Source organism: Haliotis asinina, chromosome 15, assembly GCF_037392515.1.
Source record: "Haliotis asinina isolate JCU_RB_2024 chromosome 15, JCU_Hal_asi_v2, whole genome shotgun sequence".
In the NCBI taxonomy this organism is placed as follows: domain Eukaryota; kingdom Metazoa; phylum Mollusca; class Gastropoda; order Lepetellida; family Haliotidae; genus Haliotis; species Haliotis asinina.
In genome coordinates, this window is record NC_090294.1 from 50988960 (window position 1) to 51002752 (window position 13793).

At 44.0% G+C, this 13793-nt stretch overlaps 1 protein-coding gene and 1 pseudogene across 1 annotated transcript; both read right to left on the reverse strand.

The window, feature by feature from the left end:
* Nucleotides 1-5792: 5792 nt before the first annotated feature.
* Nucleotides 5793-6269, reverse strand: LOC137265300 (uncharacterized). The gene has a single exon (XM_067800660.1). It carries the CDS (start codon nt 6267-6269, stop codon nt 5793-5795), a length of 477 nt encoding a protein of 158 aa, XP_067656761.1.
* Nucleotides 6270-6849: 580 nt separating this feature from the next.
* On the reverse strand, nt 6850-7504 carry LOC137265107 (uncharacterized; annotated as a pseudogene).
* Between the last annotated feature and the right edge of the window lie 6289 nt (nt 7505-13793).

Sequence of the window (13793 nt, forward strand, 5' to 3'; positions counted from 1 at the left end):
TGATGAAGAGTTCAGAGCAGTTCAGGAAATAATCCTCATGAAAGTTTTATCATACCTCTTTCAAATACAGACAATTAGAGACAGATTTCATTCTATGACAGAAATGTCTTAGAGCAAGGTTTGGTATCACTAGTGTAATGTATGTGGGACTGAAATCACACATACAAACAGACAGCCACACAGACACAGACAGACAGACAGACACAAACATTCACAATGTAGATATCGCTTGATCTCATACAAGCGAGATCTTCTGTGGGAACCAGTTTTGGATGGTGCAAAACTGGCTCATTGCAACATTGATTAAGGATACAGCATTAAGTTGAGTGAATGAGTTTAGTTTTACGTCGCTTTTAGAAATATTTCAGCAGTATCACGGCGGAGACGTCAGATCCCGGATCTTCAACGAGACGAGCGAACGCTTTAAGCTTACCACGCCGCCCTACCTCCTAGTGCTTAATGACGTTCACATACAAGCAATGCATGACATTCAGCTTCAAATTAAGATCGACCATTTCCACACATATTTACATAGTCGTTCACTGGGAATACTTCCCCTGTAGCAATCAATATCATACACAGCCCAAAGTCCAAAGTATTGAATTATCGTCAAAGTGGCCACTAATTGTGTTTTTGTAACGCTGTCATTAAGTCTCTGTTTTCACGCATCTGAAGTGTGCAGGAACTGCAGGAGAATTGTCATCCATCATATTCAAACATAAAAAATAGATCAATTCAAACAGCAAACAATATCCCCACCAAGACCGGTTCTAAAAAGATATAGGCGATGATTTCGAAGGCCAAGACATAGGTGTTCCTTAAGTACTCGTAACATACATGTGAATCAAATGTCTCTCTCACACTCATACAATAGATGCCTTACCATATGAAGGTGACATTCGGTGTCATATCTTTCTCAATACCCAAGTTACGTTCTTCGAGTTAGTTGGTCCGTTGATTTCAGCAATATTCCAGCTCACGTGACTTGGCAGCTGTTTGTGACGCCGAGTTACGGACCAGTCAATCCAGTGATCAACACTATAAGCATCGATATACGCATCTGGGATTTGATGACAGCGATCCTAACCTCTCTACCCCGCCTGTTATAAGTATCGCTTGAAGAAGACCAATTCTACCCGGATCTTCACTGGTATCTAAGCTTGTTCGAAGGATAATACTTCTGGAGACAATGTCTGAATTGTAACCAAAGTGGTATATAGGCCAATGCAGTTACTCCCACTACACACTCTGTGAGGTGTGAATAGCACTAGGGGTAGTCCAGTTCAGCGAAGTGTGCACCGTAGGTTTGTCTGAATCAATAAAACGATATTTATGCTTCAGCCATGACTGAGGTGTCTGATTACCTGTACACCTCCTGTCGAGATTCAACCCAGATCGATACCCAGAGATACGTAAAGACTATAGTGAATACAAATACAGGGCTAAATCTCATCAGACAACGGTAACGTAACCCTCCATGTCGAAATAGGAGCTGCAACAAGACAAGAAGTTCAAGAAGTTCATGTATGTATGTATGTATGTATGTATGTATGTATGTATGTATGTATGTATGTATGTATGTATGTATGTATGTATGTATGTATGTATGTATGTATGTATGTATGTATGTACTTCAACTTCAACAAAACCACCATTGGTGGTACAAGAGCAAAGAATATACAATATGAACAATATAAATATAAACTGCGCCATGATGATGAGTCAGTTACGTAACAATTCATGCAAGTGAGAAAAGAAAAGCGATAAACCTTTGGTAAGTTTAAAGTTGGCAGGCGACATAACCTTGCTAAGAGATGATAAATTGGCCCAACTGTGATATTTTACGGGGATGAATGATTTTCTGCAAGAATCAAGTGACATACATTTAAAAAGATAAAGGAATTCGTCCCCAACTAAGTTGCAGTTGCATAATCTACATATTGATTATGTATGTATGTGTGTGTGTGTGTGTGTGTGTGTGTGTGTGCGCGGGCGTCCGTGCGTGTGTGCGTGTATACGTATGTATGAATGTGTGTATGCATATGTATGTATGTATGTATGTGTGTATGTATGTATGTGTGCATGTTTGTGTGTGCGTGTGTGTGTGCGTGCGTGTGTGTGTGTGTGTGTGTGTGTGTGTGTGTGTGTGTGTGTGTGTGTGTGTGATGACGCACTCAAGCAGGCACGTACGGACGTGTGTGCATGTGTTTATGGATGGTTGTTTTTATAAATGTATATGTGCCTACGATGCATTTTGACCACACTGTATAGATAAGATGTGTCATAAAGCTGCTATGCGTTTACTGAATATGTACTTATATCTTGTTAAATCAAGCTTGACCTGCTTGCCTTCTCTGGTGGCAGACTTAGTGTATATTCCACGCCGCTAAACCACGTGACAAACACATGCTAGGATGGCAACCAGTCAGATAGATACAAGAGACGCACACTAGTATGTGAGTCAACGTGCCCATCTGTTATTGGGGAGACGCCGTGGACCATTGTATGTTCTAGATTTGACAACGGCATTAGCCGTGATTATTGGTCTGATTTAGACATCAGGACTACAGGAGACTACTATGGACTAAGTTCATTTCCTCATCTGATTCTATCATTATTCCACTTGTCAGAGGAGTACATAACGTGCTTGGTGTAGATGTATTTGTTTTGTAGGAGCCGCGGTGGCCGAGTGGATGGGGTCGCTTTCAATGCTCCTAGTGAGACTACAATGCCCCCAAAAGTTCTAGAATCTGCACCGAGAAAGTGTTAGGAAGACCCAACAAATATAACATCATTAGTGTATTAGGGTGTCTTGTCAGTGAAACGTGCAGCAAGCACAAGCACAGTAAAACTTGACGAGCATCAATCTTTACACATTATTTTTGGTCATGCTGTTATATGTATTTAGGGACTAATGGGGTTTTACTGTCTGTCTGTTTATAACACGAAACTTGAGGGAAACAGGTATTACTATTTCCTTAAATCTGCTTTTGTCACAGGGAGAAACTTACTTCAATATTGCGTCACGCCATACTTTGTCTGAAAATATTCAGTGTATGGAGATTTAACGAGCGCTTCAAAGGGATTGTGATACCTCGCCATGTACAGCTGTGCTACATGAACTTAACGTTATCAGGATCAACCTGGGAACTGACAGTGACACCTGTAAGGTATTTAGTCCTAACCTGCTTCTCACCTGTTTGCAGAGAGTTGGACAAACATCTAGACCGACAAAAAAACGTATCTGTTTTTGTGATGTATGTATGAGAGTGAGCATAGCTTTAGCAGTATCCAGCAACATCACGGCAGGGGACACCAGAAATGGGCTTCACATATCGTACCCATGTGGGTGAGTGAGTGTTTTACGCCGCACTCTTCAATATTCCAGCTACATGACGGCAGTCTGTAAAGAATCGAGTCTGTTCCAGACAATCCAGTGATAAACAGCACGAGCATCAATCTGCGAAGTTATGAACCGATGACATGTGTCAACCAAGTCAGCCTGCCTGACGTTCTCCTTAGTTTTCCTTTAAAAGTCTGTTGGGATATCGTCGTCTCCTGGTAACTTTTTCAGTTTAGCATTGTATATTGCAGACATAATTTCTGCAGCTGTTATATCATAAGACAGTTCATCAGTTACATTTACAAGGTCATATATTAGGTCGCTTAGATGTATACAGTTTTTAAACTTTTAAATATTGACTAAATTGATACTGATGAAATAAAGGATCACGTCTACGTTTTGGGAGGACTTCGTTATGGGAAGATACCTCTCCACCCCTATTTAACTAATGAGTCACTGCAAAGTATCGCTATAAATCCCCAAATTTTATAAGTACATTTTGGTTTAAAACAGCTACATTAAAAGTAAAATAAAGGATATTTATCAACAAACATGGATGTCAAAAATTGAAACCTTTTCCAAAGCAACCACTTATGGCATTAGTCCCAAACTAGAAGCAGAAAGAGAAAATGTTCAGAAGTATTATCATATTGGATCAAATATTGTAAAATGAATATCCTGCTAGAACCGCTAGAACCAATGACCTAGGAACTGCAAGAAATCGTTCGTTTTTGGGTTATATGATTATGGCTTTATTTAAGAAATGACTTGAATAAATTACTATGTAACTTGCTCGATATACATTGTACCTATCATAGCATTTGTGTATAATTTTCATATTGTATAAATGTAAATAGCATTAATATACTTCTTGTATATGTGTTTGCAGCTTGAGTGAATAAATTTAGGTTCCGTTGCAACTTGGGTAGATGAACCCAACTCACGTTCTTCCTATCTGGGCATATACCATTATTGTCACAAGGGTACAGCTTAAACAAGCCTTATGCAACCAACTATAAAATGTGTTGTTTTAAGGGGTCTGTCTTTTAGGACGTCTGTCTTAGAGGAAGATACCTTTCGGTTTAATGAGATGTGAACTCCACTGGTGTTCGTCAAGGATGTCCACTTAGCCCCTGTTGTTCTCCATGGCCATCAAAGTGTGGACCAGGTCATTCCGTAATTAGGGGTGTCCAACATGGCCCAACAAACTAGTGTGCTATTTTACCTGCATTTTGGGAGGTCTGCAATGTCAACAATGTTTATCGTCACAACTTCAAAATTTGATACCGAGACGAAGCGCATCAACGCTCTATAGTAGTAAGCTACACACTTATGTGAATGCTTTTCATTGTCACAGACGGTATTGGCTAAAGCCTGATCGTCTCTCCTCGCCGTTTATGTTCCTATTTTGGTGATTTGTGTTCTGTTTTTAGGTATACGTGAATTCAGTTTTGATGATTTGGGCACCGTTTATATGGAAGGTCTGTGGGTAGCTCGTGGGTTTCAGACTTCACTCTACGACATGTGTATGGCATAAATACAAACTGCATAAATTCTCTTCTATCACTCTCCCCGAATTCTCCACACACACACGCACGCACGCACGCACGCACACACACACACCTCAAAGAACGGTGGTAAAATAATATTCAAAACCAATTCATTATTGATCCTGTACCGTTGAGGCAACAGGTCGTCGAGATCAATGCCATTACAATTCTGTGACTTGAATGTTGTGGAGGCATTGTCAGGAATAGTATAGTTTATTTCATAGGGAATATTAAATCATTCAGTTCATTGGCACGTAGAGTTTTAGCCGATTGCATACAGCTGCTACGTGTGTGCACGGGAGTGCTATTCATTTATCAACGGTTCTGTGTTTTCTGTGAAACAGTCCATTTGAGATCAGAGGATCGTAGTTACTTTATAAAATGCAATTCTTTATTCAACTCGTCTTTAAATTTATTCCTTTACGGCCGAGGTCAAATTTTCATTCGCCACTCTGCTCGTCCTTTGAGGACTTTTTTTAGGAGACAACATCATACTCACAGTAAGAGGTGTGACATGAGTAGGCGAGCTGGCTGTACGCCGCATAGAGTATCATTGTCATATCACAAACGGTCAGGTTGATTTGAGTGTGCGACTGAAGGACAGCAGGATTTGGGTGTTTACCCCTCTGGTCAATCTCCCTGGGCACGGGTATGGTATTGACAGAAATAAACACATTCATCCTAAATATGGAATTGCAAATAACAGATTCTGGCACGAGTAAGGGCCGTAACTGTGTACAGCTGATTGCTCTAATTCGTCGACCTGCAGTACCCAGGTGCACAATACAAGGTCAAATAGGGTCTGAAACTGTCTTAGGTGTTTTAATCACGTTCCTTTCACATATCGTGTTATTGAAATATATACGCCATCAGCAGAGGAATCAAGCATTTCCACGTATTCATTTGCACATAGGCGATTTTTTAGCCTTCTTCTTCTCGACCTTGACCTTAGAATGAGGTGGCTGTCTGTTTCTTTGCGCACTCCAGCAGGTAGGACAGGCTAATGGGAGGTCGTAGTCGTGGACGAGTGTGTTGTGAGCGTCGACGTCTGGACATAATGGCGTTGGGGTCAAGGAAAGGTCATGTGAAAACGCCAATGACGATCCATAAAATCGCTGGTGTCCAGTTTTGATAAAGAACGCGTCGTTCGCCTTCATGCAGTTGCGGTAATCAAGGGAATTTTGTTTCCCTGCCTGCTTCCTATAGCTTTTGCGCATGCGCCCGTTGACTGTACGGCAAACAGTAGCAGTTAGACTCATGGCTTCCACCTCATAGTCGGAGACTACGGCAGTGTAAGAACGTTTCGGGTTGCTGCTCGACGACGGACACCTTGACCACGGGGCAAAGTCACGGGAACCGTCGTTCGACGCTGACATGTCTGGCATGTGTATCTAAAATAGAGGCCCAAATAAATAAATAAACAAACAAACAAACAAATACTTGAAGACAGGCAAACAGGTACACATCCGCGAACGCATGCACACGCACACACGCAAACAAAAACAAACGCAAACACACACACACACATACATACACACACGCACGCGCATGCACATGCAAACACAGGTGACAGATATTGGTAGATACCTGCTGAAATAGTATTCCAGTAAACATACAAAAGTCAGTCAGTTTAGACGTTCAAAATACATTCGATTGACGAATTGACGAAGTTCCCGACTAACTGATTTGGAGAAAGAGATAAATTAACAAACAGATAATCCATTTCATTCTTGGTAACACAATGCGCATTTCGCGTAAACAATATTAGGCATACTCACAAGTGTAATACTGTTTCATTCAGAAAGATCTTAAATGAAGCACTGACTGATAACGTTTTTGACACTTTTCATGACGTAATGTAGTTTTGGCGTTGTGACGTCATAGTAGACTATGACGTCAATTTACGAACACAAGTTTGTATCTCCCCGTTTACACGAGCAAATGCTCCTTTGAGCATCATTCGTCACCCCTTTCTGTCACCTTCACGAAGACTTTGCCCTGGAATAACACGAGTTGGTCAAGAAAGGTTTTTATGTTTCCTAATTGAAACAAACGGTATCCTCCCAAAACTTCCACAGCTTATAACAACAACTTTTCTGGTTGATTGTACACACTCTATTTCAAAGTCACTCTGTATTGTTGTCGGAGCAAGTGGCCGCTTCAGTCTCTGTTGTACTTCTGTCTTGATGCACCTGAAGAGTCTTGCGCAGGTCGCTCGGCGGCGATCAGGCAGGAGAGCAAACACAAGAGGATATGACAATGACCCAGACCTTGCATGTATAATGTACACTTGTTCTCAAACATCAGGGCAAGCTGTAAGTGTACCGTCCATGAACAATGTCTCAGCAGCCTGAAGGACCTCGGGCTGCTGTAGTGTGGAAAAGGCAATAATCTTGTCGTCGTCACCATCAATGAAGGGCAGGAACGGTTTACCATTTAGTGTCTCAGTAAATTTTCCTTCAAGGTTAGCTTCACTCCTGGTCCGTGGAAGAGCGGGTAAAGTCTTTCTTCTGTGTCTGTAGAGGGCAGTGTGCATCGACTGGAAGGAAGGCAGGTGATGGATGACTTCTTCATCTTGCTGGGCCACTTCATCATCATACAAAGTGTGCATCTTAGTGATCTCCTCTCGGGCTCTCTTCCTCATGTTGCTGATGAATCTGACTTTGCTGGTATCTTCTGCAGGATGGGTAGGTACGTTCAGTGGAATTTCTAACAAACTCGTCTACAGTTGTACATCTTGCCTTTCACTTTGTATTTGAACATTTCCAATGTGTTCATGACTTTCAACATGCCTATTGTGCAAATAGTCATTCTCATGGATCTGCTGCGTTCCTTTCTGAGACAATACAAACTCAATTTTAACTACCCCCGCCGTGATAATGAAGCAAAATGAAGTATTTTGAACATCTTGAAATGATGCATATTTATATGCATTTTGGATTACCAATTACCTGTTCCTTCTCCTACTCTACTCTACTCTACCGTCATTATACCCTATGTTTCAGTTCAACACACTTCCTGATCTCCTGATCTCCGGATCTCCTGTTTCACTTCAGTGCACTTAATGAGCTTAATGAACTAGCCTATTATCCAACAAGGGAAGATGGGTAGTTGTTGTTTTAACCTTTTGTGGTTGTATTGGGATGTGGAAGTTTTGGGATGTGCAAGTTTTGGGATATAATCAAACAAACAAACAAACAAACAAACAAACAAACAAACAAACAAACAAACAAGCAAACAAACAAACAAGCAAACAATGAGAGAAAGATAGAAACAAACAAGCAGGTTGCCTTTGAAAAGGTGTAAACGTTAAAACAAAGTATGGGACTAAGTGTACTCAATACACTCACAATAACTGAAGTCACACAACCTTGGCTTTTTTATGGTTTTATAGTTTTCACCAAATAAGTCTGACATGTGTACCCATTACCCCTAACAGTCTTTGAGTTGCTAGTATTGAGCTCAGTTGTGTTGTGACGTTGGTTTAAACGAAACTCATGTACTCTGAAAGTAAATACCTCTACTGAAAACAAAATACAGAGTGCTTTACTAAAGATAATGTAATCATTTGTGAGTTTGACATTCCCAGAATACGTCATCACAAGGCTCGATGAGAGTCGATCCTCGACGTGGGGGTAAGATGACACATCTAGTCACCATGTTGGCCACCTGATCCACGCCTCGAGGGTAGGATGACACGGTAAGTCGCCATGTTGGCCACCTGATCCACGCCTCGAAGGTAGGATGACACGGTAAGTCGCCATGTTGGCCACCTGATCCACGCCTCGAGGGTAGGATGACACGTCAAGTCGCCATGTTGGCCACCTGATCCACGCCTCGAGGGTAGGATGACACGTTAAGTCGCCATGTTGGCCACCTGATCCACGCCTCGAGGGTAGGATGACACGTCAAGTCGCAATGTTGGCCACCTGATCCACGCCTCGAGGGTAGGATGACACGGTAAGTCGCCATGTTGGCCACCTGATCCTCGCCGTGGGGGTAAGATGACACATCTAGTCACCATGTTGGCCACCTGATCCACGCCTCGAGGGTAGGATGACACGTTAAGTCGCCATGTTGGCCACCTGATCCACGCCTCGAGGGTAGGATGACACGTTAAGTCGCCATGTTGGCCACCTGATCCACGCCTCGAGGGTAGGATGACACGGTAAGTCGCCATGTTGGCCACCTGATCCACGCCTCGAGGGTAGGATGACACGTTAAGTCGCCATGTTGGCCACCTGATCCACGCCTCGAGGGTAGGATGACACGTTAAGTCGCCATGTTGGCCACCTGATCCTCGCCGTGGGGGTAAGATGACACATCTAGTCACCATGTTGGCCACCTGATCCACGCCTCGAGGGTAGGATGACACGTTAAGTCGCCATGTTGGCCACCTGATCCACGCCTCGAGGGTAGGATGACACGTTAAGTCGCCATGTTGGCCACCTGATCCACGCCTTGAGGGTAGGATGACACGTCAAGTCGCCATGTTGGCCACCTGATCCACGCCTCGAGGGTAGGATGACACGTTAAGTCGCCATGTTGGCCACCTGATCCACGCCTCGAGGGTAGGATGACACGTTAAGTCGCCATGTTGGCCACCTGATCCACGCCTCGAGGGTAGGATGACACGTTAAGTAGTCATGTTGGCCACCTGATCCACGCCTCGAGGGTAGGATGACACATCTAGTCACCATGTTGGCCACCTGATCCACGCCTCGAGGGTAGGATGACACGTTAAGTCGCCATGTTGGCCACCTGATCCACGCCTCGAGGGTAGGATGACACATCTAGTCACCATGTTGGCCACCTGATCCACGCCTTGAGGGTAGGATGACACGTTAAGTCGCCATATTGGCCACCTGATCCACGCCTCGAGGGTAGGATGACACGTTAAGTCGCCATGTTGGCCACCTGATCCACGCCTCGAGGGTAGGATGACACGGTAAGTCGCCATGTTGGCCACCTGATCCACGCCTTGAGGGTAGGATGACACGGTAAGTCGCCATGTTGGCCACCTGATCCACGCCTCGAGGGTAGGATGACACGGTAAGTCGCCATGTTGGCCACCTGATCCACGCCTCGAGGGTTTGATGACACGTTAAGTCACCATGTTGGCCACCTGATCCACGCCTCGAGGGTAGGATGACACGTCAAGTCGCCATGTTGGCCACCTGATCCACGCCTCGAGGGTAGGATGACACGTCAAGTCGCCATGTTGGCCACCTGATCCACGCCTCGAGGGTAGGATGACACGTCAAGTCGCCATGTTGGCCACCTGATCCACGCCTCGAGGGTAGGATGACACGTTAAGTCACCATGTTGGCCACCTGATCCACGCCTCGAGGGTAGGATGACACGTTAAGTAGTCATGTTGGCCACCTGATCCACGCCTCGAGGGTAGGATGACACGTTAAGTCGCAATGTTGGCCACCTGATCCACGCCGCGGAGTTTAGATGTCACACTAAGTGACCAGATGATACGGTGGCTTTGTATGTGTTCGTGATATGTTGGGGAGATAAGTATCGTTGAAACTACACAATAACTTCAAACACACAAAGGCAAATTTCATTTTAAAAAAACCCTTAGTATCTACTTTGTGTATAGAACCCCTCAATAGTCTGCTGGTGCCCTGGATGTTGACAAGGTTTCAGCATGCTGTCAGACCTTGGGGGTTCGCGAATACTAGTATTACTTTTATCATTTAAGCCCCTGACATTGTGCGCACACTTTCCGTTCACTAATAACCCAATCGTATATAGGATGTTATTAATGCTATCGCCTTGACGCTCCTGAAATGTCGACATTAATACATTTTCGGTATGGATTTTATTATATTTCTAGAGGGTATTGTTCACAGCGCCATCTGGTGTGTTACTTTTCAACTTATTCAGTGCCTGTTGTTAAATAAGCATCAATTTCGATTGTGTAATGGAAAGAGTTGAGCGCCTTGCTGGTGTAGTAATGGGTCTGGGCCCCTTTTCAGAAAGCTGTCGATGACAACCGGCTAATGGAGAAGCTGGGGTCATCTCACCTGGCTGTGCTGAGTTGCAACTGATGTGTGGTGGTGTGTGTGAGACCAACTCTCGCTGCCATACCAGGAGCAAGGATCGGCCTCGCCTCACCTGATTCCCGGTATCGCACCTCAGGAATATTACCTTGGCAGATCTATGTCTCTGTCCAAGAGCGTGTGTTGGGAACACTCTCAGATGGTAGTTCAGGATGGTGCACAAGAGACGGAAGAGATAAGTCATCGGTTGAGTTGAATACAGCAGCAGCAATGTTTTATTATTGTTTGGTCGAATAATGGTTGAGTTGTATGTACAATAGCGGTTTCGGACCAGGTCCATTTTTAAACTGGGCCCACGGGAAGTCCCTTATAAGAATCGCATTTACTGGAAGTTCGAGCAACTTTGGTGCAGGGTCGAAAAATGGGTTTGATGGTTGCTGAAAAAATGTGTTCCCTAGTGAAAACGAGACTCTTATAATTAGATTAATTACTACTTAATTACGACAAAACGTTGGACATTTTAGGCTTTTCCCGACCGACCCCATACTCAGTTAAAAGTCGACATCTCGAAAACTCCTCGGTCAGTTTGAACCAAATTTGCATGCTCGTCCGTAGTAGTATATAAAATAGCGGTTTTGTATTAGGGTTTCGGGAGGGACCTGTTCAGAAACCGCTATTGTATATACTACTGGCTGAAATAGTACAGGTTGATTGTAAACATGTGGCAGAACGCACATCGGGACCGACTGGCCAATGTTCCCTATGCATAGACCCGCTCTGTCACTTACACACATTCAGAAGTCTGACGATTCTTCATCGTCAACGTAGTCGCTGGTGAGGCGACGACCTTGACCGATGCCCCGGTTAGCCGCACAAACCGTCCGCTTCTGTTGATGATCTGTGCCCGTCTCGTAACCCTGACTGGTCTCACTGTTTAGTCTCCCTGACTGGTCTCACTGTTTAGTCTCCCTGACTGGTCACTGACTGGTCACCCTGTTTAGTCTCCCTGACTGGTCTCCCTGCTTGGTTTCCCTGACTGGACTGCCTGACTGGTCTCTCAGCTTGGTTTCCCTGACTGGTCTGCCTGACTGGTCTCTCAGCTTGGTTTCCCTGACTGGTCTGCCTGACTGGTCTCTCAGCTTGGTTTCCCTGACTGGTCTCCGTGGCTGGTCTCTCTGCTTGGTCTCCCTGACTGGTCTCCGTGGCTGGTCTCCTTGAGGGTTTATACACAGGCCCATTACCCCACACTGTACAAAGTCACTGACCCATGCACATGTGCACACGTAAGATCCGCCTACGCAAGGAGGTTTTAATCAATATCTATCTATACCTTTGAGAATTTAAATTCTTGTCTGGAGGGGGGTTTGTGATAAGAGGAGATACACAGAATGTTTTCTGAATGCCTTACATAGACAAATGATTTCGGTGAACCAAACAGATCGTTTGAATAGATGAAGTTTTAGAGAAACTCATAGCAATAATTTCGTCTGTGACACCTCTACCTCGACGGTCTTATTGGAAACATCTTCAATAAGTAAATACAGAACCGTTCATTTTATTCTCTTATTATAATATCTGCAGTTATTAACAATTCCCCCAAAATAGCAACGTTTTTTATCTTGTGGTATGTGTGAAATAAGACCCTTAAGTTCGTGATTCGCTTCGATAACCATCTCTCAGGTCATCACAGCTAGCGAACACCGCTTGGCGGTTATTATTTCACCCGGAACGAGTCCGGGTATTGAGACCGGAACCAAGATCAAACCAACCCGTCCGTGGTACCCGGGTTAGGGGTTATCCGTCCCATCCCTACTCTGTTGTGAGTGAATGAGTTTAGCTTTACGCCTCACTCAGCAATATTCCGGTTATATGGCGGCGGTCTATAAATAATCGAATGATCAACAGCATGAGCATCGATTTGCACAACTGGGAACGGATGACGTGTTCAAGCCAAGTTAGCGAGCCTGACGAGTTTCTTTTTACGTTCAGTAGGCGTTGCAGAAACGACAGTATATAGTGCGCAATGCATCACAATGTGTTTACAGGTCATGGCAGACTCAGTTTTGGTTTCCGTCGCTTTTAGCAACGTTCCAACAGTATGACGTCAGGGAACACCGGACATGGGCTTACGCATTACAGTCATCTGGAGAACAGATTCCGGGTCTTCCGTGTGACGAGCTAACGGTTTAACTACTAGGTTGTCCCGTAGGCATGGTTTAGGTTGAGAATTTCGAACCAACACTATAAGCATCGTCACACTAAAACATTCTCAATTTTCGAATTATACAGCATGTTCCGTATAGCAGAAAATACGCCTCCGACGCTCCGCCCCTCGGGATTTCCCTCCCCTTCCGGTTTTACATTGTCTACCAAAACCGAGGAGATATGCTTTCTCCAACATTTATACTGTCACTGATGGATAATTACAATGCAGATGAATCTACATAACAATAACTAAAGCGCGCGTAAAATCAATTTGATGACAGTAACTATACATTAGACCACCTTCGTCGGTCCGGTCGCCTTGCTGCCTACGAATCTGTGAATTGCGGTTCTAATCCTACTTGGGGAAAGATTTGCAGTGCGAGCTTTATCTTGAACGACATTTCTCAGCTGATGTCAAACACCCATGTATCATCTGAATGCTCACGTTCACATAAAGTTAGGAAAAGTTAAACATGGAAAGCGGCCTTACTAACGAAAAGTAAAGCCTGGGAAGAGGTCTTTCTAGCGAAAAGTAAAAACTGTCCCTTCAAAACAAAAACCTCAAATGCGGTTATTCTGGAAAAACAAAAGATAACCTAATATATAGTGAGAAGCAGACTTCAGATTTATATTTCTTATTAACAACGTGTCTGAAACAGACAGAGTCGACGTCCTCTGATA